This window comes from Anopheles arabiensis, chromosome 2, assembly GCF_016920715.1.
Source record: "Anopheles arabiensis isolate DONGOLA chromosome 2, AaraD3, whole genome shotgun sequence".
Taxonomy (NCBI): Eukaryota; Metazoa; Arthropoda; class Insecta; order Diptera; family Culicidae; genus Anopheles; species Anopheles arabiensis.
In genome coordinates, this window is record NC_053517.1 from 110,003,767 (window position 1) to 110,026,899 (window position 23,133).

At 47.5% G+C, this 23,133-nt stretch overlaps 2 protein-coding genes across 4 annotated transcripts; both read left to right on the top strand.

Annotated features, from left to right (window-relative positions):
* The first annotated feature begins 250 nt into the window (after positions 1-250).
* Positions 251-20,965, top strand: LOC120908693 (neurexin-4). 3 transcript variants are annotated; one of them, XM_040319973.1, is made up of 9 exons: positions 251-976; positions 6,016-6,135; positions 14,856-15,052; positions 15,677-15,818; positions 15,895-16,265; positions 16,339-16,859; positions 17,219-18,768; positions 18,844-19,503; positions 19,571-20,965. In XM_040319973.1, exons 1-9 carry the CDS (start codon positions 895-897, stop codon positions 19,759-19,761), a joined length of 3,834 nt encoding a protein of 1,277 aa, XP_040175907.1. In that variant the 5' UTR covers positions 251-894; the 3' UTR covers positions 19,762-20,965. The 3 variants fall into 3 exon arrangements, with proteins under 3 accessions (XP_040175907.1, XP_040175906.1, XP_040175908.1); XM_040319972.1 differs by lacking the exon at positions 14,856-15,052 and adding an exon at positions 13,809-14,005 and having other exon boundaries at positions 252-976; XM_040319974.1 differs by lacking the exon at positions 14,856-15,052 and having other exon boundaries at positions 252-976.
* Positions 8,044-11,368, top strand: LOC120908732 (L-aminoadipate-semialdehyde dehydrogenase-phosphopantetheinyl transferase). Its single transcript, XM_040320045.1, has one exon. It carries the CDS (start codon positions 10,101-10,103, stop codon positions 10,992-10,994), a length of 894 nt encoding a protein of 297 aa, XP_040175979.1. The 5' UTR covers positions 8,044-10,100; the 3' UTR covers positions 10,995-11,368.
* Positions 20,966-23,133: the final 2,168 nt, after the last annotated feature.

The following is a 23,133-nucleotide window of genomic DNA, read 5'->3' on the forward strand; positions in this document are numbered from 1 at the left end:
TAATTTCTTAAATTTAATTTTTTACTGTTGTGTCTTTCCATATAGGGCCATATTTATTCTGGAGTAAATCTTTAATAATGTCTTAGCTCTTCAGAAAAGCACTAATCAATTAATGACTCATATTCTAAAGCACAGTCAACGTAACAATTAACAAAACATATTTTGACCGATTTAGCGACTCCAGTTCAGCCCATTGTGCACTGTACTGCTCTCCCTTGCACGAGCTACGCCTGCTAGTCGTACGGACACGCGGGAACCCTTTTCTGTGTGTAGTTGTCGCCTTCGAAGCGTGCAGACGTGCGTACCTCGAGCTCCGTCGTGTGAAAGAGCAGCGCCACTCTGTACTGCAGTTGTGTGTGGCGTTTGTGCAAAGTGTGAACTAGGGAGTTTCTTAACAAAAGTAACTCCCTGCCGTCGGCGGGTGGAATAGTTGTTCTTCTTCCCCCCTCTCCACGCCCTGTTTCGTGCCATTGTGCAACATTCCTGGCCGTTGTTGTTTTCCCAAAACCTGTTTCACCGTGCGTTAGTGTGCGTGCGTGAGAGTGTGTGTGTGTGTGTGGCGCTCAGTTGTGTAAACTTACATTTATTTTCCATTGGCCGGTTTTCTAGGCAGAGGAATATTGTTTTCCACAAGAAATCCGAAACTGGTTTTTCCCCTGCGAGCGTGTGTTTGTGTCTTCAAGTGTGTGTGTGTGTGTGTGTGTGTGTGTTGTGACAAAAAGAAGATATCCAACGATCCACACACCCTTTAAAGGGTGGGAAGTGAAGAAAGCGCCAACCGTCTCATTGTCCTCCGGTGCTTCGAGTGTGGCGGCACTTTTTGGCTCTTCAACACACAACGCCTAATGTATCGCAACACCTCCGCATAGAGCAGCTAATAAAAAGACGACAAAAATGTTAAAATCATTAGGCGGCATGGTGCCGCTTGGCCAAACCGTTTGGCTACTACTCATCACCGTCAGCATAATCTCTGCAGGTACGTACATTCGGGAAGAGGGGGGGACACAATGTTTCATGTTCCGCTCAGTGGTTGTGTTTTTCTCTACTACGCCCGATTTCCCTTCCGTCGGACGAATGTTGGGAGTTGGTTCGAAGCGCTTGCGGCTGCTGCACTGGTGTTAGTGGAGGGCGCTATCCACCACCAGCACTACCACACACATATATATTCACCTGGCGCTGTCTTTCGCGTCCATCCGCCGCCGTACCTATTCGTACGCATCACACTCGCGCTATTCTGTTGCGCCTACTGTGAAGAACTCTGTGCGGCGCGATATGTCTCGAGTTTATGCTCTTGTCTCTGTGTGTGTGTGTGCGTTAAACGTGTACAAACTAACGGTCGTTACGCGGACCCTCACCAACACACAACACACCTTGGAAGGCGTTGCGTGTGTACAATATTTACAACCTGCCAACTAGATCGCTTTTGATTTGGGAAGTTTGCTTCCGCGACAGCGGATGGAATGTTTGTAAATAAAAAAATTGCATCCTCCAGTGCAAGTGCACTCGCTGGGTCTTTATTTCCTTTCATCTAATCGCGCAGCCACTCCTCGCCCGCGCTTAGCAAGGTGTGTGTATTGTTTAAGTGGCGCGCGCGTTGATCAATGGGATGACTCACTGATCGCGAGCTGCTGCTGTCGTGTAGTGGTCGTTGTGAGTCTTTTATGGGCGTGTATCGTGCTCGCGTGGGGTCTGCCTGGACAATTCTCACTGACTGGGGCGCTGACAACAGCGGGTTAATTCGATTGTGGGATATTGTGTGTGTTCGGTTTTGCATTAATGGAACAATCGGCTAGTAAATTTGCGAATGAACCTTGAAATAATTGTTCTTTGCATGAGAGGAAAAGTACGGAAAACAATGCCAAAACAGCACTAAAACAACCCGCACTCTTTTGGGAAATGGAAAAGGCTTAAAATAACCACAAGAGGAATTTTGTCCCGTGCTCGTATGTTTTCTTTTCTTCGAAAGAGAGAGTGAGAGAGAGTGAGCTAGGTAAAGATGTGTGCTTGTTGCCGCCTTTGTCACAAAGGTCGTAAAATATAGATTTTCCTCGAGACACTCGATCTATTCTCCACTCCCCTAATGAATGTCTTTTTCGGCATTACCTATCCCACAAAAGGTAGACAAACACATAACCCAAAACGCTACGAGTCGTGTGTCACAACAGCAGCAGCAGGTTGTCATCGCCAAGGTACCGTTTTAATTGTTTTTAAATGGAAAAAGACACTTGTCTGCCCCCGGGGACGGGGCCCCGCGTTTCTTTCCTATTTTTGTACCATGATCTTCTAACTAACCCAATTGTCTGCCTGTATCCATGTGTGTGTGTTAATAGATCACACACACCGCGCGTCCAGACACACGGTCTCGCGTAAGCGCAAGCACGTGTTTGGCGTTGGTCGCGTAGCGCACTCCCGGAACATCAGCGACCCGGAAGAGGAGGTGTCTGGCGTTAGCTGTCAAAACTTCGGATCACGGATGCTGCGCACTGGCTGGCTTGCTGTCCCCGCGTACTGCTTCATTCAGTTGTGTCGCACACCACCACCATCATCATCAGCATGCCGGATTGGCGCATGTCCCGCAGCACGGTGTGTGCGGCGTGTGAAGAATATTCTTGCGAGAAAGTAGAACAGACATACCGGCAACCGTATCTTCCCGGCCGGTCACTCATCCTGTGAAAAGAGCAAACCAGAAGGGAAAACTCTCGACCCCCTTGTCTGGATCCAGCATCACCGGCAGCATCACCGGAACCCATGGTAGTGGTAGTAGTGATTGTACAAACACTGCTGACGATGGTTGTGTGGTGGTGCGGGTTCCCGGTTTTGCCGGTTTCGTGGAAAATCAATAATATCTTTCACCATCAGCTTCCGGCAGGCAAAAACGGCCACAACACGAGAATGACAGCGTACGGGAGAACTAATCTGCCGCACGTGCGCCCTTTAGAGGAGAGGGAGGGTTTTGTGTTTTTATTACCTCATCTTCATCGAAAGTCATCCGAGATTCGTTAAAAGTCACACGCTTTCAGAGCCCAAGAAGAACCACCGTGCAGCATGTCTCATAAATTTGTTTTTTTTTTTTTTTTTGGGTACCATTTCCCATCTTCGGGCGGTCTAAAATCGATGTTCGACACGCGTCTGCAGTAAAACATTGACACATGAGCGTAAGAAAAAAACGGACAAAATCCGCGAAATCCGCATTGACACGGGCAAACATGATGTTTTCCATTTGTTCTTACAAATGGTGCCCCGTAAATTAATCATCTGTTGTGTTGTGCGCGCAGAGCATGAGCGGATCGGAGCAGGCCATGGTGCGTGTCATCGATGTCGATGAATTTCGCCTGCTCTTCTTGGTGGTGGGGTTTTGCGAGATGAGAGTTGGAACAGCTGTTCTTCTCTGTCCGCCGGGGATTAGTCATCAGGTAACAAGAGCACCACCACCAAGAGTGAGAAGAGGATGATTTGATTGATGTGTACAAATATTAATCTCAATAAGTGTATGAGTTGCTATATTTTCTTTCCACTTTTTTTGTGTGTGCATTTCAATAGCACAGAGATTTAAAGCCCCAGCGGAGGATTATAGTTACAGTTATCCTGTCAGTAAACATGTTTTAAGTTTTAGATTCCAATCAATTTGTCACCTCGTCGTTCAAACCCAACCGACCAACTCAACAAACCCACAATCGGGCACAATCGATTGAGACAACTGTTAGCACCCGGGTCCGGCTGGCAAGGATTTGCGCTGGGCTTTTCCCCCTTTTTACTCTATTGTGGACGAAACCAGTATATACCACCGCCAGGACCTGGGACAGTCGCACGTTTACTTTTCCAGCGCTCGTCGTTCCGGTCCCGGTTGTTTTTCTAATGCAAACATTGGTCTTTGCAACCAACCCCTTTCTGCTGCTGCTGCGGGTTGGTTGGTTGTGAACTATGTAAAGAACAATAAATAACATTGGAAATATCGGAACACTGTTTACATCCCCCGAGGTGGTGGGGGGGGGGGTGGGAAAACCGAGCATTTCATTTCCACGTGTCCTAGTTTGGTTTGGAAAATGCAGCACTTTTTGTTGTCTTTGGTCAGGGTTTTCTTTGGGAGCGCGTGGGCACGTGCGTGAACGGGGTTTCAATATGTTTATTGCAATAAAATGTCATTCGGGCTCAGTACACTGACCCAGCACTACAGCAAAAGGAGAAAATAGAATAAGAATTTAATATTTTGTCAAACAATGAAAGAGGCACTCATTCTGAAGGAAACATTTGGATGAGTTTCAGCAAGATGCATCAGCCTCCCATTTATTAATCTGTACTTTTAGCGAAGAAATTGATCGCTTTAGGATGAGCATCTCTTCAAATGCATCTATTATTCTTTCACTAAACAATCCCATATTGCTCGCAGCATTATTAAAGGGACTGATTTTTTTCTTCCATTACAAACCCCCTTTCTTTTCTCTGCTCCTCAACAAAAAGCCTTAAGGGTAACGGTCGTTTTTGTGCTGTTTGCGCTTCTGTGGCCACTAAAAGTAGCCCTCGGGTATTACGGCCACTGCCACTGGCTCCTCGGAAAAGGGAGAAGAGTATTCCTTCCAGCCCCAGGAACACAGCACTCTCACCCCGGCGATACACGTCGACACCTAGGAATCGTACATGGTGCTGCTTCTGGTTCTGGTGACCAACCGACGGGAGGGTTCCATCTCTCCTCTGCCCCGAGGCACTCGTCGAAGCATTGTGTGATTTATGTGGATTTTTCTCACAAGGGTGAAATGAGGGAAAAAATACATATTAAGGGAAGGGTCACAGTATGTAAAAGGGTCTTTAACGCTGAGAATATGATGGCAGTGGCTGTGTGGTGTTTTAGCAAAATGAAACGACCCAACAAAATTCGCACATTGTTGTCGATGAGGCCAACATCGTCCGGACTAAAACAGAAAACACACTAACACTATCTCTCTAGTGTCGGGAAGAGTGAGACACTTAACTATGGAGGCAAGTCCTGGTGCTTCATTTTCTCCATTATGCAGCGAAATGGGTTGCGTTTGTTTTTATAGGGCTTCCATCGATCGGTCGAAAGGGAATTGATTTTCTTCTCTCTCCAGAACAAGGAGAAGCAAAAAAAACACATCCACAACAGAAATTGGAATAGAGGGTTCAGAGAGGGTGTTCTTCCCTTGTTTTTTAGCTATTGCCTAAAACGTCTGAATGACCTCTTCCCGCCATTGAGAAAAACGCACCATAGTTTTCCCCATAGATCGAAACCATCAAAGCCCACTTAACGCAAACGGGAAGACAAAAGCGTGGAATCTATCAACCCCAAAACCGCTTCCCTATGGATGTATGACCTACAGAGAAACGAACTATCGTTGCACACCATCATCATCTCTTCTGGTGCTTCATTTCAACGTTTAATAAACTTACTTTACGATTACGATCGAATCGACCGGACAGCGAGCGGGTGATTGAATTTCACGTATGTCGGTGCTGATCGGGTGGAAAATTCGTTTTTAATTACGAAACCAATCGAAGTACGCCATGGCAAAAGATCTAAACGCGTCACATTTTCCGCTCCCTTCATAAGAACAGCATTTGATAGCTTGAGCCTTTTGACAGTGCGCTACCAGCGCCATCACAGCCTACTGCGGAAGCGATTCAAAGGATGTCGGAAATCAGTTTATCGAAGGAAGGAAGCTGAGTTGGTGCTTAGTTGGAAGGCAGAAGGTGGCTTTTAGAAGCAATATTAGGCTGTGTTTGTCTGTCCATTAGGTCCTCGCGTTAGAAGCGCGTTAATGCATTTGTTTTACGGTTGTGTGAAGCTGTGAGGGGGGTGAAAGGTAAGCAAAAAATGCGGGCACACAGTACTACAATAGCCAGATCGTGGACGTTTCGCTACTAATGGAGAATATGGCGTTAAGTAAGCAAATGTGTGACGCAGTGTGGTCCTTCCTCTATATGGTGTCCTCATATTGAATTTCATATCACTCTTCTTGTTGCCTTTCTTTCAAAAACCCGTCTCTTCTTATTTCATTGCAGAATATTATCAAAAAGACTCCTACTCCGAGTATGACTGCAACGAACCGCTGCTGGAGCACGCCGTCCTTTCGGCAACTTCCCAGCTGCGTGAGAGAGGACCGGAAAATGCACGGCTAAACGGTAAGTTTGGAATCCGGTTGATGATTGAGCTTCTTTTTGGAAAAGATGTCTGGAATTTGTTGGAACCTCTGATCAATCGATCGATCAGTTGGAATGATCCTCCTCTGGGTTTGCGCGCTTGTTCTGGTTGTTCTCAATCCATCAACAAAACGAATCTTTCGTCAATGTTTCATAGTTTCTTTATACACGAAGCAGAACTCTTCTTAACGCATCATTTTGCACTCAATTGGGAATTGCGTAAAAAGATTTCCTTCCTCTTTTGGGGCAGGAAAATGCTCCACCAAAACCACCGGAATCGGAACCACACGCAATCTTCTCTCGCCCTATAAAAACGAGTGTGTTTCTTAGTGTATTTATTCCACTGTTTGTTATCGCATTCCTTCCACCCTTTCCTCGCCAAAAAACACCTTGGCTCTCCATCTCTCTATCGTGCAGCATATGATTTATGTGCCTGTTTGCTTTTGTGTGAGGTCATATATTTTCCTTCTTCCTGCGCGTTCTCGACTTCTCGACGCGTGTTTTGCTGTACCTACATGTGAACATATGTGTGTGTTTGTTTTGTTTTTCTTCTCCCGTGTGTATGTGTGTGTATGTTTCTTGTCTACAATTGTCAGTGTTTTATTTAACTGTAAATTTCTGCTCACTTCCTTCCTACGCCCATCTTCCTTCCGGTGTGGTGTGCTTTCTCGCCCTGGTGTGTTTTGTTTTTGTTTAGGATCATTTACATGACGTGCACTGTATACAGCAGCAGCAAAAGAAGCACTAAGAAGATGTGCATTAGTACAGCGTTGGGTGGTGGGTTCTGCATTTTAATGAATTTTATTTTTAAAACCACACCAATCTCAAATGGAGCGATAAATGTTAGATGTCTTCTCTCTTTCCCCTTTGCGCCGTTTATTACGCAAAACTTGACCTCCTCTTTACGGAAAATGACTTTTTATTGCCATTGCGTCGATTAATCACATCATCGCTCGTACCCAATGTTTTGGCCCCCGATACGATTCCATACGGCCATCCGGAATTGTTGGGGATCGGTGGGAGTGTAAATTTGTGGAAAAATAAATAAGCTTTGCTACTGCAAAGCGCATCTCCTTCATTTGCGCGATGGGGGGGTTAATTATTTGCACTTTAAAAAGGGCGTTGTGCTGAGCCACGCATAAACAAAAGAAAAATGCGGAAAAATGAGGAAAGTGTCGCGTGTTCACCATATGGCACCACAACTCCCTATGCAGTTTTTTTTTGTTTGTTCGTTTCCTACCCGTTCCTGTCTGGTTGATTGAAAATTGCAACTACTTCAGCGCAGCACAACACAGCTGGACGCACACTTATTCCCGGTGGGGTGGCAATAGTTGCAAGTTGCAATTGCACACCACACCACCATGCTGCAACCCATTAGCGCCTACGTCACTGCAACCACCAGCACCATCACCCCAGTCAGTCTGTTTGTGATCCGCTTTTTAGTTCCGCTGGAGTGACCACCACGAACGGTGACAATCCGAGTGGAAACCTTTGGGTTGTAATTATTGGAAACTATAGCAACGTTGGCGGTAGTACACAGCACGTTCCTGTACGTCAACGATGATTGGATGTGTCACCGGTAGTTTATCATCATCGCATCATTGCTTGCTAGGATGCGTTGGACGGGCATCCAACAACTACTTCCTTGCGCTCTAGGGGAAGCATGTTTCACACACAACGCATGGTTGTAGGGCATTGCAGCGGAAAACAGCGACGTGTCACTCAACATGGCGTAAAGGTTGGTGATGATGCGTTTGCCAAAGATGATATAGGGGCGATGGTAGTCGCATGATACGTACGTACGGTTCCAAATTTCTCATCCATATGCTAATGAGACTCGCGTCAGTCTACGGTGCAGTGCGGTGCGGTGCTGCGGAGAGTTGGAAAACGTTTCACTCGACAGATCTTGATTAGATCATCTAATTGCCTTTGGTCGTAGCGTAGAGTGCAAGAAAGTGTATCTTGTTTGTGAGCGTTGGGTTAAGATCTGTTCTAGAGATGAAATTGTAGCCTTAAGTGGGTTCACTTTGGTGCTCCATGGACGTTCATCTTTAATTTATCCGACAAGCTAATTTATGCCGAAAGAGGCCATTGATCTTGAGATCTATTAGGATCTTGTTGAGATTACTTTCGCTCGGGAATGTATCCCAAAAAAGAGGTAGAATGTTTATGTTGTAACAAAACCGTTTCAAACGCACCCGTCGTTTATCTGTCCGCGGTATGAACACATCAAGGGTCGTGTGACACCGGCAAACAAAAATAGAACGGCCTACTATTGCCGTTGCTGCTGCTGGTTGCTGGCTCACTTCTCAAACAAGTAACATTAGCCGCGCTTTCTTCCAAACCGTCATGGATCGTTTGCCGAAAAGGAAGGAGGAAACCTTAGGAAATGGCCGAATTTTACTACGCCCAAGGGGGAAGGGGAGTGCGCGCGTGTGCGCTTCAATTGATAAAACATTGTCGCGTGTGGGTGGTGGTTTCGTGGTGTGTGTGTGTAGTTTAGCCCTTAAATTAGCACACTTTTCCGCCGCATGAACAGCAAATTGCGCACACGGTTCTATGGAGCCGGCGGTACGGTAGGACGACAGGTTATTATGTAAATTTTTGCTTAACTGATACCAAACAGTGAGTCATTTTTTGTGTGTGTCGATACAACTACGCACGTGTGGTGTGGTGCTGCCTCTCTTCAAGAAATTATGGAAGTTTTTCCGATCGATGGGTACGCTCTACGCTAGAAAGAGGATGGGTCGCCTGTGTGTGTGTGTATCGTGGGTAAACATATCTTCCTTGCTTTAATGGCCATTTTTACGGCTGAATGGTCGGCGTCGGAGTGGTTGGAGGTTGGATGAAAATGATACGCCAACGCGCTCGTGCCGGTATTGTGCCATGATTGCGGCGGCCTAGTCAAGTGTATCTATTTCTATGGCGTGTACACAAGCGAGTCTACTAGTGACGAGTCTCTGCTGTAGGTGAATTAATTAACAAAAGACATCCACCGTAATGTGGTGCAGGGGGGAGAATAGAAAGCAAAAATAAAGGCGAACGGCCCATCCTACTATCCTTAAATCTTCTCATCAGATTAAGGTCAGGCCTTTGGCTTTGGGAGGGCTTTAAGATGTCGCTTTAATTTAACCTCTTGTACACGAGACCAACTGCAACACAAATAGGGGTCAAGAGGTGATAATATTTCGGACTTGTCACTTCGAAACCGGCAAGACACCCGTATGGGTGTTCACGTGCCTGCACTTTAAAGGTTTCACGGACCACACGCATTAAATGTGCTTAAATTATTAACAACCCAAAAGCATACACGAGGAACGTTAATAATGTGTGCCTAATCACGATCGGCTTTTAAAATGCTTTTGTGTTTGTGATGCACTGTTGGAGGGCTTAAATCTGGCAGGCACTGTATTGTTCACGGCTGAGATTTTCAACTGCAAAAAATCGATATTTTCAGTTGTTTAATCGTTTTTGTTCCTTCGAAATTCATAAATATGGAGCACATTATCTAGACTGAAATAATTAAATCCCTTCATTTTATTGAATTTGAAACTGCCCTCTTCAACGCAACGGCTCTGGCGAACTCACGGCAAACTCGGGGCGAAATCGCTGCTGTCATCGTTGCGTTTCGTTAACCTTTTTGACGAAGCTAAACGTCAGCCGTCAGCAGCCCACCCGATTGAACGAAAGAAATGTGTAGAAAAATAAACAAATACAGCACAGCACGTTCCAGACCGAGCATATTGTTGTTAGAAAATATGAGCTGTAAACAGATAAATTAATAGTCGGGCGGAGCGATGCTGTGCGAAGGCTGTGCGTAAGAATCTGTGAACAGCGTTGTGCAACCAAGAATCTCCAGCCATTTGTGTGTGTCTCTGTGTGCGTGAGTGCGTGTGTTTGGTGAAACGTTCACTGCTGCTTGCTCTCTCGCAGTCCACACGCAAACCATGTCACTGCGGAATGGGGGTCACGTTCGCTGGGCATTTGACCTCGCGGGCTGGCGACCCAGTTTGGCGGATCTGCTGCTAGCGACGTCCTGCATACAGCCGGAGGAAAAGCTCACCCTGCAGCGGTTCGTGTTCCGGGACGATTTCAATGCGTCCCTCATCGGGCGGCTCATGATGCGCCGGTTCGTCCAGCTGGCCACCGATCTGGCGTACGACGAGATCAAGTTCGAGCGCGATTCGAAAGGCAAACCGTTCCTGAAGAATGAGGGTGTGGCGGTCGACTTTAACGTTTCGCACCAGGGCCGATACGCGGTGCTGGCCGGCATGGCTACGAAGCGGCTGGAGGATACCACCTCCACCACCACCACCAGTCCGACGCCCAAGATAGGCGTGGACGTGATGAAGATCGAGTACGGTGGGGGCAAACCGCTGGACGAGTTTTTCCGCCTGATGACGCGCAACTTCTCCGACGACGAGTGGCGCTACATACGCGGCCGCGATGACGCCAGCGCGCAGCTGGAAGCGTTCATGCGCAACTGGTGCCTGAAGGAGAGCTACGTGAAGAACGTGGGCGTGGGCATTACGGTCGATCTGAGGAAGATTAGCTTCCGCATCCAGACGGAGGTGCTGGCACGGGACCGGGTCGTGTGCGATACGACGCTGCGCGTCAACTCGGAACCGATGGGCAATTGGCGCTTCGAGGAGTCGCTGATCGATCGGGACCATTGCGTGGCGGTGTCGCTGGAGAACGTGCCGGCGGAGCAGGATCTGAGTGGCAACTGTTTTGAGGTGATTGATTTCCGGACGCTTGTGGAGCATCACAGACCACTGCTAGCGATCGATGAGAACTATTGCGAGGGTATTATTAGCAAGGAGTATAAGAAGTCCAAGTGAGGGAAGAGGGGTAGGGAAGACGATGATTTTTTATTAGCAAACGGTGAAGGGTAACACAGGGTAACGTAGAAGAGAGAGAGAGAGACAGGTATTTTGTCGATATAAGCTCGAAGTTAAACATTTTCTGGCCATTTACTCTGCTAGGTTAATGTAGGGCAATTTGTTTTTTTGATGGTATAAGAAAAATACACGAATTTAGTCTGTAAGTAACGAAAGGTAAACGAACTTTCTTCCTTGCCTTGGCGACGGTGACGACTACGGTTGACCCAGAAAGAAATGTTTGCTGCAAGTTAGGACAGGATGGAATTCTGGCAATAAATTTCACCAGTCGTGACTTGGTTGTTGGCTGTCAGTAACAGGCACGCAAGGAAACGTAGCCTGTCCGCATCGTATTTGAATCCTTAGGCCGCACCAGGACACCACCCAGCCCGTGCCTTAGTGCAATGCCTCTTATCTCACCGTCCACGTAAGGACGTGTGTGGTTCGGTTTCTTTTTATTTATTTGTTTGTTGTTTGCCCCATTCCCGTTTGTTGGATCCATAATGAAGGCACCCGAATGGGTGTGTGTGTGTGTGTATCTTTCGCATGACAAACCGCGCCCGAAACTCAATCATGTTGGCGAATGTTGGCAGTGCTGCTGGCTTTATGACATGCTGTCGTCGGGTGGTTCGTGCGGTCGTCATTGTCTGGTGTTTGGTGGTTACGCTTCAACTCCTCCAAAAAACCCGTACATTGCTTCTGGAGGGACAAAGGGATGATACCATTTAAATGTTTTGTCTAAAGTTAACCCTCTGCAAACTAATGTTAGAAGTTAATTCGATGCATCACGCAATACGGTTTGCTATGCTATACAAAAAACATGTTTCGGGTAAAATTACTGCCCCCCCCAGCCCCCCAGAGGGATGGGTTTTCGCAAAACTGGAGTTTAAAGAATTCTCCTTTCCTTCTGTGCGTAAATGGCAGGTGGCAAGATAATTATCTTTTATTTTAACCCCCACGCCCTCCGCCCGCCGTGCTTGGGAAAATGAGGTCTCCGCTCACCTGATGTGCATTTCAATGCGGGAAAACCGTGTATAAAATGTTGGGCGTGTAATGTTGCGCTGTGTTATCAGGTGAGAACGATCGGTGTGGTTGGCGCGTGTTGCAGTTACCTCTAGAGTACCTTACTGCACTGAGAATGTAACAGCGTCATCAAAGGAGGCCAGGAACAGTACACAAACAAGGGAAGGATTTTTCCGCATTCATATTGATCGACTCTCATCGCGCAGTTGGCGTTTTTGACTGAGTGGAGAAAATGGCAATAAAACCGAACCATCTGGCAGTGTGCCACCCGTTGGGCGCGCTCGGAGGTCATCGGAAGCGACACATCTCCGACCGCCTGGAGTCTCCGTTGGCGCCTATTGATTATTCTCCCAGGCCCAGGTTTGTGTGTGTGTGTGTTTATGGCGGCTTCAATATGGTGGTGCAGCTGCTGTTGAAGTTTATCAACGTTTTATAAACATCCAAACTCTGGAGTGTCCTCTACACCTATAAGTGGCTCCTGGAGTTGGTTCAATGAGGTGTGACGGGCAAACGGCGGAAACAATCCATATTCAAAAATGGTTTCAAATTAGGAAAACACCGGTGCGTATACGCTCCCTTTGCAAGCAACGTTTATCGATGTACATAAATTATGCTTCTAGTTCTGGTGGCACTTTTAATAATGATCTTTTCATCATCATTGGGCTCTGTTTTTTTCTTCTTCCTTTTCGATACGGTTTACGCCTAGGAAACTAATCACAAAACAAGAAGGGGGTTGAGTATTTCTGTAGGGAGTTTCCGAATTGTTGACGCCACAAATGCCACAAATTATCCTGCCCGTGTTTCGTCTCCATGGCATGCTTAGTGTGTTGTATGTGTTTGGGCGCTGCAACACGGTTGAGTGCGCTTATGTTTCAATTTACACCACAACAGGCAGCATCAACCCCTTCTTTTCGACACTCGATATCGATACCCGGCTGGAGATGATGAGGTTGCTGAAGGGTTCGAACCAATACCCATTCCTTTATAATGGACGAAATTTTATTGCCGTCCCAGTTTTGCTTTCTTCTTCTTCTTCTTCTTCATATGGGGCAAAAAAGAGCCCTTCAAACAATGGAGTGCACGACGTAGTAGTAGTAGCAGTGCGGCAGAAAGTTGTCGCATGTCGCCAATCGTCGGTCCTTGAAGGGAAGGGGTTTCCGCCGTTCGTCCTAGTATGATCGGGTGTGTCGTATGATCATCGAGGGGATATTCGGAGGGGTCGGCTTGTCGGCGCGTTGCATAAGCAACGGAAAGCCCAGTTGTCGGTTTATTACGGATGGTTTATTGTTATTGAGCTTCATAAAGGTAAGGGAAGAAAGGTCCTCCTTTTGGTGTCTCTCCTTCGGCAGTAGAAAAGGAGGGAGTTTCCTTGAAAGAATAAATCAGAGGGGAAGAAATTCAATACCACTTCTGCACACATCGACCGTGTCTGTGGTTCAATAAATTCCGGTGCTCACGGGCGGAAACAGTAGTTAAGCGTGAGAAAGCGTGCAAACCTTCTTACAAAGTTAATCTGCTAAATTGGTCGTCGTGCAGGAGGGCTCATCCGTTGACTACATAATCGTTCTTAATCTTTCGCCACGTCATCATCACATGAGCTTACCACAGTCATCGTCTTTGTCTTTGTCTTTATCTCAAACCATTCATGCTCGCTCTTCATCGATTTTTTTACTAAAATTGCCTTGTTGTCTCGTGCCTACATTCTCGTCTTGTCCCTTATAATCCAACATCCCCCTCCCCATCCCCTTAAAGGTGGCTACTCCTGGACCGCCCAGCAGTCCGACTTTGACCAGCAGTTCATTATCGATCTGGGCGATGTGCGCAACATCACGCGCATCGAAACGCAGGGCCGTCCGCACAGCAACGAGTATCTGACCGAGTACAGCATCAGCTACGGCTTCAACGGGCTCGACTACATCGACTACCGGGAGCCGGGTGGTAACACCAAGGTAACCAAGGGCGCGGAAGAACAAACGGACGGAACAGGACGGAAGAAACGATCATTCGCGCGATCGTATGCCTCTATTTTTTGGGGGGAAACGATCTTACTAATCCCATGCGCTAATGCTTGTCTCACACCAAATGGCACGGACAGGGGATGGTATTGCTTTTTGGTATGGCGTGCGTTTCATTTCGGCACGAATCGGGTTCCATTTACATATTAGCATTATTCTAAACTAATTCTAAACACTTCTTCGCTCTCTGTATCTCTCTTTCTCTCTCTCTCTCTCTGTCTCTGTCTGGACTGGTCATTTCCGGGTCTTTGTTAAACGGTTGCTTCTTCTCTTCGTGTGTAAAGGCTTCCTTCTGGTGTCTGGTTGGTGTTGGGTTTTAAAGAGTCGTTAACCACATTACTTTTATGCTTTTTTTGGTGATTGTTGTCTTTCGGCGTGTTTGGTTGTTGTGTTTAGCATATAAGACATTATAAAAGAATTTACACTTTATTACTTATTACAGCTAGTACCAAAAGAAAGACGCTCAAAAATACACACCTAACTAATTGGATAATATTTTTCTTCTATTCTCTTACACTGCTGCTCGCTAAATTTGGGATGTGTGGCGTGTGTTTGTTTCAACATCAATCGACAATCGACATTCGCCACTGCGCCACAATTAACAACAAACAATCCCTTCTTGCAATCCCTCAAAACAAAAACAAAAACGCCCACTCTGAACTGGGTTGGCATGATCTACACACACACACAACACACACGGTCGTACTAACCCGATTGGTGGGGACATGGTTTGGCTTTTCTCCACTCCCTACACTACTAATCAACGCCGCCGCCAACCGTCCAGGCCGATCGGCATGGACACCGGTCGAGAATACGTACTTCCACTTCCTCACGATCGACATGGGCGAGCGGAAGATGGTGCGCAAGATAGCGACGGCGGGCCGGGTGACGACGAGCGAATGCGTCACCGAGTACATCGTCCAGTACTCGGACGATGGGGAGCTGTGGAAATCCGTCACGGACAGTAGCGGAGAGGAGCAGGTAAAGTTTGAGTGAAAAGGAGTGCCACAGACCCCCCAACCGGCGACCGGCTGTCTGTCTGTCTGTCCGTCTGTTCAAAGTGCAGTACTCCCGGATGTGTTATGTCCCTTGCGCCACAGGCTGCCGTATCCCTCTCTGTAACACGTTTGTGTGTCTGCAAAAGCCAGTGTAAAGTTCAATTTACATTCCATCCCGAGGACGGTCCGTCCTTTACTTTCCTGTTTGGCCGGATGCAGACTGTGATGACAGCATGTGTTGTGTTGAAATAGAATTAAAGTATCAAGAACTTTAACTGTTTTGTAACTAACCAGTACGACAATGGCGTAAAATGCGTAGAAGAATGTGTGTAGAATCATTAAACAACTTATCACTAATGTAAGCATGAGAAACGAATGTAGAATGAATGATTCTTTGTGATTAACACTAGTAAAATGGCATTAACATTTGTGTAATGAATTTAACAACTTTCTAAGACAGCCCCAAGTAGTGTAGTGAGTTGTTGGATCGCCTTTCTGTCCGATCCCCCGACGTAAATCACCGTTCAATGTTCTTCGTTCTTCCCGAATGTCATTTTCGAACGAAGGAACCGATTTATTAATCTGTATTTTTTCTTATGCGCTGCAGCTGTTTAAGGGCAATCGAGATGGCGATTCCGTACGCATGAACTCGTTCGAGGTGCCCATCATCGCGCAGTGGGTGCGCATCAATCCAACGCGCTGGCAGAACCGAATCTCGCTGCGTGCGGAGCTGTACGGATGTCGTTATGGTGAGTGCGCAACATGTTCTTTTCATTGTCCCTTCATGATATCAGCTCTAAAACACACTCTTCTCGTTACTTGCAGAGTCCGAAAGCATCTACTTCAACGGCACGGGGTTGGTGCGGTACGATCTGTTGCGCGATCCGATAGCTGCAACGCGTGAATCCATCCGGTTCCGCTTCAAAACGGCCCACCCGAACGGTGTGCTGCTGTACTCGCGTGGAACGCAGGGCGACTACTTTGCGCTCCAGATCAAGGACAATCGGATGGTGCTGAATGTGGATCTGGGGGCGAAGATTATGACGTCCCTGTCCGTTGGCAGTCTGCTGGACGATAACATCTGGCACGATGTGGTGATTTCGCGCAATCGGCGTGATATCATCTTCAGCGTGGATCGTGTGATCGTACAGCGTCGCATCAAGGGCGAGTTTGATAAGCTTAATCTTAACCGGGAGGTAAGGGAAGGGGTAGAATAGTAGAGATGATGGACACCTTACTAATTATGTTATCGCTTTCCGTCTCTTTCAGTTCTATATCGGTGGTGTACCGAACCTTCAGGAAGGGCTCGTCATTCAGCACAACTTTACCGGGTGTATCGAAAATTTGCACTTTAACGCGACCAACTTCATTCGCGAAATGAAGGACGCCTTCTACGATGGGGAACATTTGCGGTACAAAATGACGCACGTCACGTACAACTGTCCCGAGCCACCGATCAATCCGGTCACGTTTCTGACGCGCGGATCGCACGCCAAGCTGAAGGGTTACTACAGCTCGAAGCAGTTCAACGTCAGCTTCGCGTTCCGCACGTACGAGGAGAAGGGGCTGATGCTGCACCACGACTTCCTGCAGGGTTCGGTGCAGGTGTTCCTGGAGGAGGGCAAGGTGAAGGTGCGCCTAAAGGAGGACAACTACGAGCACAACCCGGGCACGATACTGGACAACTACGAGGAGCAGTTTAACGATGGCAACTGGCACCACATGATGCTGACGATCAAGAAGAACAGCTTGGTGCTGAGCATCGACGATCGACCGATGGAGACGACCAAGTGAGTTACGGGGGGAAGCAAGGGGAGTTGCTCACGGGTTGGTAGATTAACGATTAGAGAAGCCATCGTGTCTGATTGATGAGAGTGCAGGATGTTTAGTTCACTTTAAGAAATGAAACAATTTTATTTAATTTAGGTTGCCTTATGGCGAACACGAATCAAACAGTACGGCTAACAGTTTCAGGTAACTTTCAGGCATGCGAGTTGAGCTTCTTGTGTGTGTGCGTGCTGTACGCAAAAGGGGAAAAGAATCCTTCGGCGTTTTACGAAATTAGCGAAGCTTTTGTTTTTTTTTGCACAAAAATAGCCTTCATTTGAGTTCTAATTCATTGTTTCTCTTTGTCTCTCTCCCCTGCCAGGCTGATTGACATTACGACCGGCACTCTCTACTACATCGGAGGTGGCAAAACGAAGGACGGTTTCGTTGGCTGTATGCGATCGTTTGCGATCGATGGCAACTACCGTATCCCGACCGACTGGAAGGAGGAAGAGTACTGCTGCAAGGGCGAGATCCTGTTCGACGCCTGCCACATGGTCGATCGGTGCAATCCGAACCCCTGCAAGCACAGCGGCATCTGCAAGCAAAACTCGATGGAGTTTACGTGCGATTGTGCGGGCACGGGGTACGCAGGGGCGGTCTGTCACACGCCCATGAACGCGCTGTCCTGTCAGGCGTTCAAGAACGTGCACGACGTGAAGCAGCGGCAGCGCATCGAGATCGACGTGGATGGTAGTGGACCGTTGGCACCGTTCCCGGTGACGTGTGAGTTCTACTCGGACGGGCGGGTGGTGACGGTGTTGAGCCACAGCTCGGAGCATACGACGCGGGTGGATGGGTTTGCGGAGCCGGGGTCGTTTGAGCAGAACATCATCTATGAGGCGGATTTGCCGCAGATTGAAGCGCTGCTGAACCGTTCGACGGAGTGTTGGCAAACGCTAACGTACGCGTGTCGCTCGTCGAGGCTGTTCAATTCTCCCTCCGATCCGGAGAACTTCCGACCGTACGCGTGGTGGGTGTCGCGGCACAACCAACCGATGGACTATTGGGCCGGCGCGCTGCCCGGCTCGCGCAAGTGTCAGTGCGGTGTGGTGGGCGATTGTATTGACCCGACCAAGTGGTGCAACTGCGATGCGAACAGTCTCGACTGGCAGGAGGATGGTGGAGACATCCGGGAGAAGGAATATTTGCCGGTGCGAGGGTTACGGTTCGGTGACACCGGGACGCCGGTGGATGAGAAGCTTGGTCGGTACACACTGGGGCCGTTGCGGTGCTCTGGGGACAGTCTGTTCAACAACGAGGTAACGTTCCGCATTGCGGACGCAACGATCGATCTGCCCCCGTTCGATATGGGCCATTCGGGCGATATTTACTTCGAGTTTAAGACGACGATCGAAAATGCGGTGCTGCTGCACGCCCGCGGACCGACGGACTTCATCCGGCTGGACATTGTTGGCGGGACGAAGCTGCTGTTCGAGTATCAGGCCGGCACGGGCACGCAGAAGGTGTACGTGGAGATGAGCAACAAGCTGAACGACGATCGGTGGCATTCGGTGAGCGTGGAGCGCAACCGCAAGGAGGCACGGCTGGTGGTGGATGGTTCAACGAAGGCGGAAGTGCGGGAACCACCGGGACCGGTGCGTGCGTTGCATCTGAACTCGACGCTAACGATCGGTGCGAGGTTGGATTATCGTGATGGATACGTTGGATGCATTCGGGCGTTGCTGTTGAACGGTGAACCGGTCGATTTGCGATCGTACGCCGAGCGGGGCCTTTACGGTGTGTCGGCTGGGTGTGTGGGAAGGTGTGAATCGAGCCCGTGCCTGAACAATGGCACGTGTACGGAGCGGTACGATGGGTTTACGTGCGATTGCCGCTGGAGCTCCTTCAAGGGACCGATCTGTGCTGATGGTAAGCTGCTGATTACGAGTTGCTGAACAGAGTGATCATCCTTTTAACACCAATTATGTCTGCTTTTCTTTCTAGAAATCGGTGTAAATATGCGATCATCGTCCATGATCAAGTACGACTTCCAAGGTGCCTTCCGTTCGACACTGTCCGAGCGCATTCGTGTCGGCTTTACCACCACCAACCCGAAGGGCTTCCTGATCGGCCTATTCTCCAACATCACGCAAGAGTACCTCACGCTCATGGTGTCCAACTCGGGCCATCTGAAGGTGGTGTTCGACTTTGGCTTCGAGCGACAGGAGCTGATCTATCCCGTGAAACACTTTGGCCTTGGCCAGTACCACGATGTGCGCTTTTCGCGCAAAAACTCCGGCTCGACGGTCGTGCTGTCGGTGGACAATTACGAACCGCAGGAGTACCATTTCGACATTAAAGGCTCGGCCGACGCACAGTTCAACAATGTGGAGTACATGTACATTGGCAAAAACGAATCGATGAAGGACGGATTTGTGGGTTGCATTTCGCGCGTCGAGTTTGACGATATCTATCCACTGAAGTTCCTGTTCCAGGAGAATCCACCACCGAACGTCCGATCGCTCGGTACGCCACTGACGGAGGACTTTTGCGGTGTGGAACCGGTGACGCATCCACCGATCGAGATCGAAACACGACCGCCACCACTGATCGACGAGGATAAGCTGCGTGATGCTTACGGGCCCGATACTGCCATCCTTGGAAGTAGGTGTTGAGATTCAGCCTTGTAAAAAACATTGTTTAATGATCGGTTTTTGCTTCTCTTTTGTAGGTGTGCTTGCGATCATACTGCTGCTGATCATCCTGATGGCGATACTGATCGGTCGGTACATGAACCGGCACAAGGGCGAATATCTGACGCAGGAAGACAAGGGTGCGGAGGCGGCCCTCGACCCAGACGAGGCAGTGGTGCAGTCGACCACCGGCCACCAGGTGACCAAGCGGAAGGAATTCTTCATCTAAGGCGCCACCCTGCCCAAGTTCATACTTGGTCTTAGGCCTGCCTGCCTGTGACAGTCTGCTCCTGTGTGTAAATACTGTTAAATTGCGTACCCCGTAACACGAGACCGCGCAATCTTCCCGTGAGCTCTGTCGGCTGCAGGGGGGGGAAGCAAAGGGAACCGAACAACCCCCGAAGCAAAAAAAGGCCATTCCGTGTTGTTGTCGGTGCATTACGGTTTTTTTTGCATTTCGCCTTCAAAAGGGTGTTTTTTTGTCGCAAGCAAAAGCCGAGTTAATGTTTAAGTGATTTTAATTTTAAAACTGCCGAAAGCGAAAATGAGTTTTCTATTTTATAATATTTTTGACCAACCAAACTCTCTCAACGTAGTAAAAAACACGTAAACGAGAACGACCCCGTCCTTTTTTCACAGTACTTTTTTAAACGTTCGCGAATGTGTGCGAAGCAAAAAACACGGACAAGGAAACACATCCAGGAGAGAGAGAGGGATAGGAGTGATGGGGGATGTTTCTTTGTTCGTGCTTAAGTTTAAGCATTTTAGTTAGTAGAGCCATTTTTTTCCTTCTGTAGTCCAAACGGAAACAATCGAAACGAAGAACTCCGTGGTGTGTTTTGGGTGGTAGTAGTAGGCTCTGACGAATGTACGAATGGGAACGAATGAATCTCAACGGAGAAGGAATCGCTCGAGAACAACACCGGGGAAGGTCGATGTTTTATGTTTAAACTTTTCGTTACATTAATCCGTCCTTTAAGAGATAGTTTTGTTTTTTAAATATATTTTCTTTTTTGATTTAACGCGAACGGCGAATAACCAACCAACCAACGCGCTCCGGCGACGAAGCACGATAAGAAGGTGTGAATCGTGGAAACAACAAAATGATAGAAAGTGGTAATACACAAAGAAAACCAACAAATTGTATCAGGAATTAAAAAAAAAAACCAGAATCAAACTCAATTGTGAAGTGAAAGAAGCTGAAAGTGGAAGAAAAGGGAAGAGGTTTTGCGTTTAATTTTTGCGGAAAAGTTTGCATCCACGGTCCCTGCAATCGAGTGAAGTAAAAGAAGGAGGCAAAAAGCACGTGATCGAGAAGAAGGAGAAAAAGACAAATTATTGTTTCATTTTCAGTATCAATTTTCAAGGAGGAGAAAGTAGTGAGTAGAAGGGGCGCGTGAGAAAATAATAAATGCTGCGAAACGAACCAACAAGTGTGTCTCTTTCTGTGTGTGTGCGGTGCGATTTTGCTAACATTCGAAATGAAGCTCAACTTACCTTCTCGCACGCCTGCTCTGCTGTCCCGCACACTGGTCGTTTTTGTTCCGTGTGCCATTTTGTTCCGCTGTCTCGCTCCCGATCAGCCTGTGCCTGTGCCTGCGTCATCCTCTTCTACCTCCTCGAACGCATGCAACCCCATTACCAACCTTAACAATTTTGTCTCACTGCGTGCACCGGGTTATCGCGGTGCGCCGCCGTCTCGTTCGCAGAATCGCTTCAGTTTCAGCGCAGTTACCTGCAAAAACTCCTGCTACCCTGGCCGGAACCTTAACAAATTGAGAATTGAGCAAAACCGACAACGACCCCGACGATGACCGAGCAGCGTTCGGGTTCGCCTCGCGTTCGGGCTTTGATCGTGTCAGGGGGGCTGGGGCGTGTTGAAACAGCGTTGTCGCGTTCCGCTGCATGCATGCTCGCCTGGTAGAAGCGGTGCACGCCGTCGCTTGCTTGTTCGACTTGCTTGACAACCAACATGGCGGCGACGCGCTGCATGACGTTGCTGAAACATTTCCCAGAAAAAAAAGGAGCAGTGAAAGTGAAAGAATTCAAACACGTCCGTTTCATTCAACTGCCGTTTTGTTCAGTCAAAAATAAAACCTTCTTTATTGTGTGAGATTGAGATTGTGTGTTGTGGAACAAACTCAAGTTTTGGAAGGTTTCATTCATTCACTGGAAATTCCTGCTCTCTACAATGGCTGTTCGGCTTTTTTTCATTCATTCTATTTGTGTGTTCGCAAACTACTTTCTCACTACCGCGATTGGATTAGAATGAAACTGAATAGTTAGTGGCGCTTGTTACTTGTTCGTTTTTTTCTTGTCGTTAGGTTCAGGAATCACAAAATAAAACAGATTTAAACCTACCGACGAATCGCACACAAACGTGTTTTCTCCCCTTAACAACTTCTACCGTGTCTGCTTATCGCTATACCCTTATCCGCTATCCAACAACAAAAAACAAATGGAAAAACAGCTACTACACACACCCGCTCACACTCCCTTCACTTTTCTTGCCTACATACTACTCAAACGGCTCATACCCATGTCTCTCTCTCTTTCCCTCACTTTCTTCAAGTAATAAAGGGCCCTGGTAAGTGTGTGTGTGTCGAACGCTTTTTATGCTGCCTTTTATATGTGTATGCTGTATATAATATGTATGAATCTACGCACTCTATGGTACACTAAAAAACTGTGGGAGGGGGGGGGAACCAGCACTATGCGCTAGCAAGGAAGTACGTTAACGATCACTTCGGGTTTAGGGGGCCTGGTATCCCTAACAAACCATTCTGGGGCGGGGCCTGGTCGAGTCCGGGGATTTGTGGTCATTTTGGAAGTATCTTCTCCATCACCAACCAACCCGCCCTTATTAACCCCGCTTCTTTTACGTCTTATTTCTCTTACGATTGAATCTACCGCTACTACTAATTCATAACACACACCCACATACACGTTCCCCTTTCGTTCCGTTACTTTTTAAGTATTTCCGGTTTTTGTTTTAATCACTCTATGACTACGATAACTGCGCATAACTTAACTTAACTTATCCTAAACTCCATGAACCGCGTGTGTGTTTGTGTGTGTATAAATAATATTTGTTTAATATATATATATACTGACTTTCTTTTTATACACCTTTTTGTATAATACGGGTTGTTTTGTTTGTTTGTTCACGTGGGCTATTCTAAGTGGGTTTGGTTTTACTTTCCTCTTCCTTCCTTCCTTCTTCTTTTGTTATACAGGGTTTCCCACGATTTATTGGTTGGTTCCCATCAATTTTTGGTGGGTTCCCATATTTTTTTTGTGCGTTCCCACGATTTTTTGGTCGTTCCTTAGAATTTTTTGGTCCAATTGTATTGATATCCAATCGGAAAATACCAATAAATTATGGGAACGAACCAAAAATCTATGGGATACGACCAAAAAATCGTGGGAACGCACCAAAAAATCATGGGAACTGACCAATAAATCGTGGGAAACCCTGTATTATTTAATTATTTTTCCTATTTTTCCTTCCATTTTTATCTCCCCTTTTTTAAACTGCGATTAAATGTAGGCGCGTTACTGTACGTGTTACTGTGTGTTTGTTTGTTTGTTTTTGTCCTAA

Bases quoted from the DNA above. Each gene is read 5' to 3' on its own strand.
- LOC120908693 (XM_040319973.1), top strand. From the start codon at position 895: ATGTTAAAATCATTAGGCGGCATGGTGCCGCTTGGCCAAACCGTTTGG. The intron at 15,053-15,676 runs GTAAAGTTTGAG...TATGCGCTGCAG, and splicing joins ACAGTAGCGGAGAGGAGCAG to CTGTTTAAGGGCAATCGAGA. The intron at 19,504-19,570 runs GTAGGTGTTGAG...TCTCTTTTGTAG, and splicing joins CGATACTGCCATCCTTGGAA to GTGTGCTTGCGATCATACTG.
- LOC120908732 (XM_040320045.1), top strand. From the start codon at position 10,101: ATGTCACTGCGGAATGGGGGTCACGTTCGCTGGGCATTTGACCTCGCG.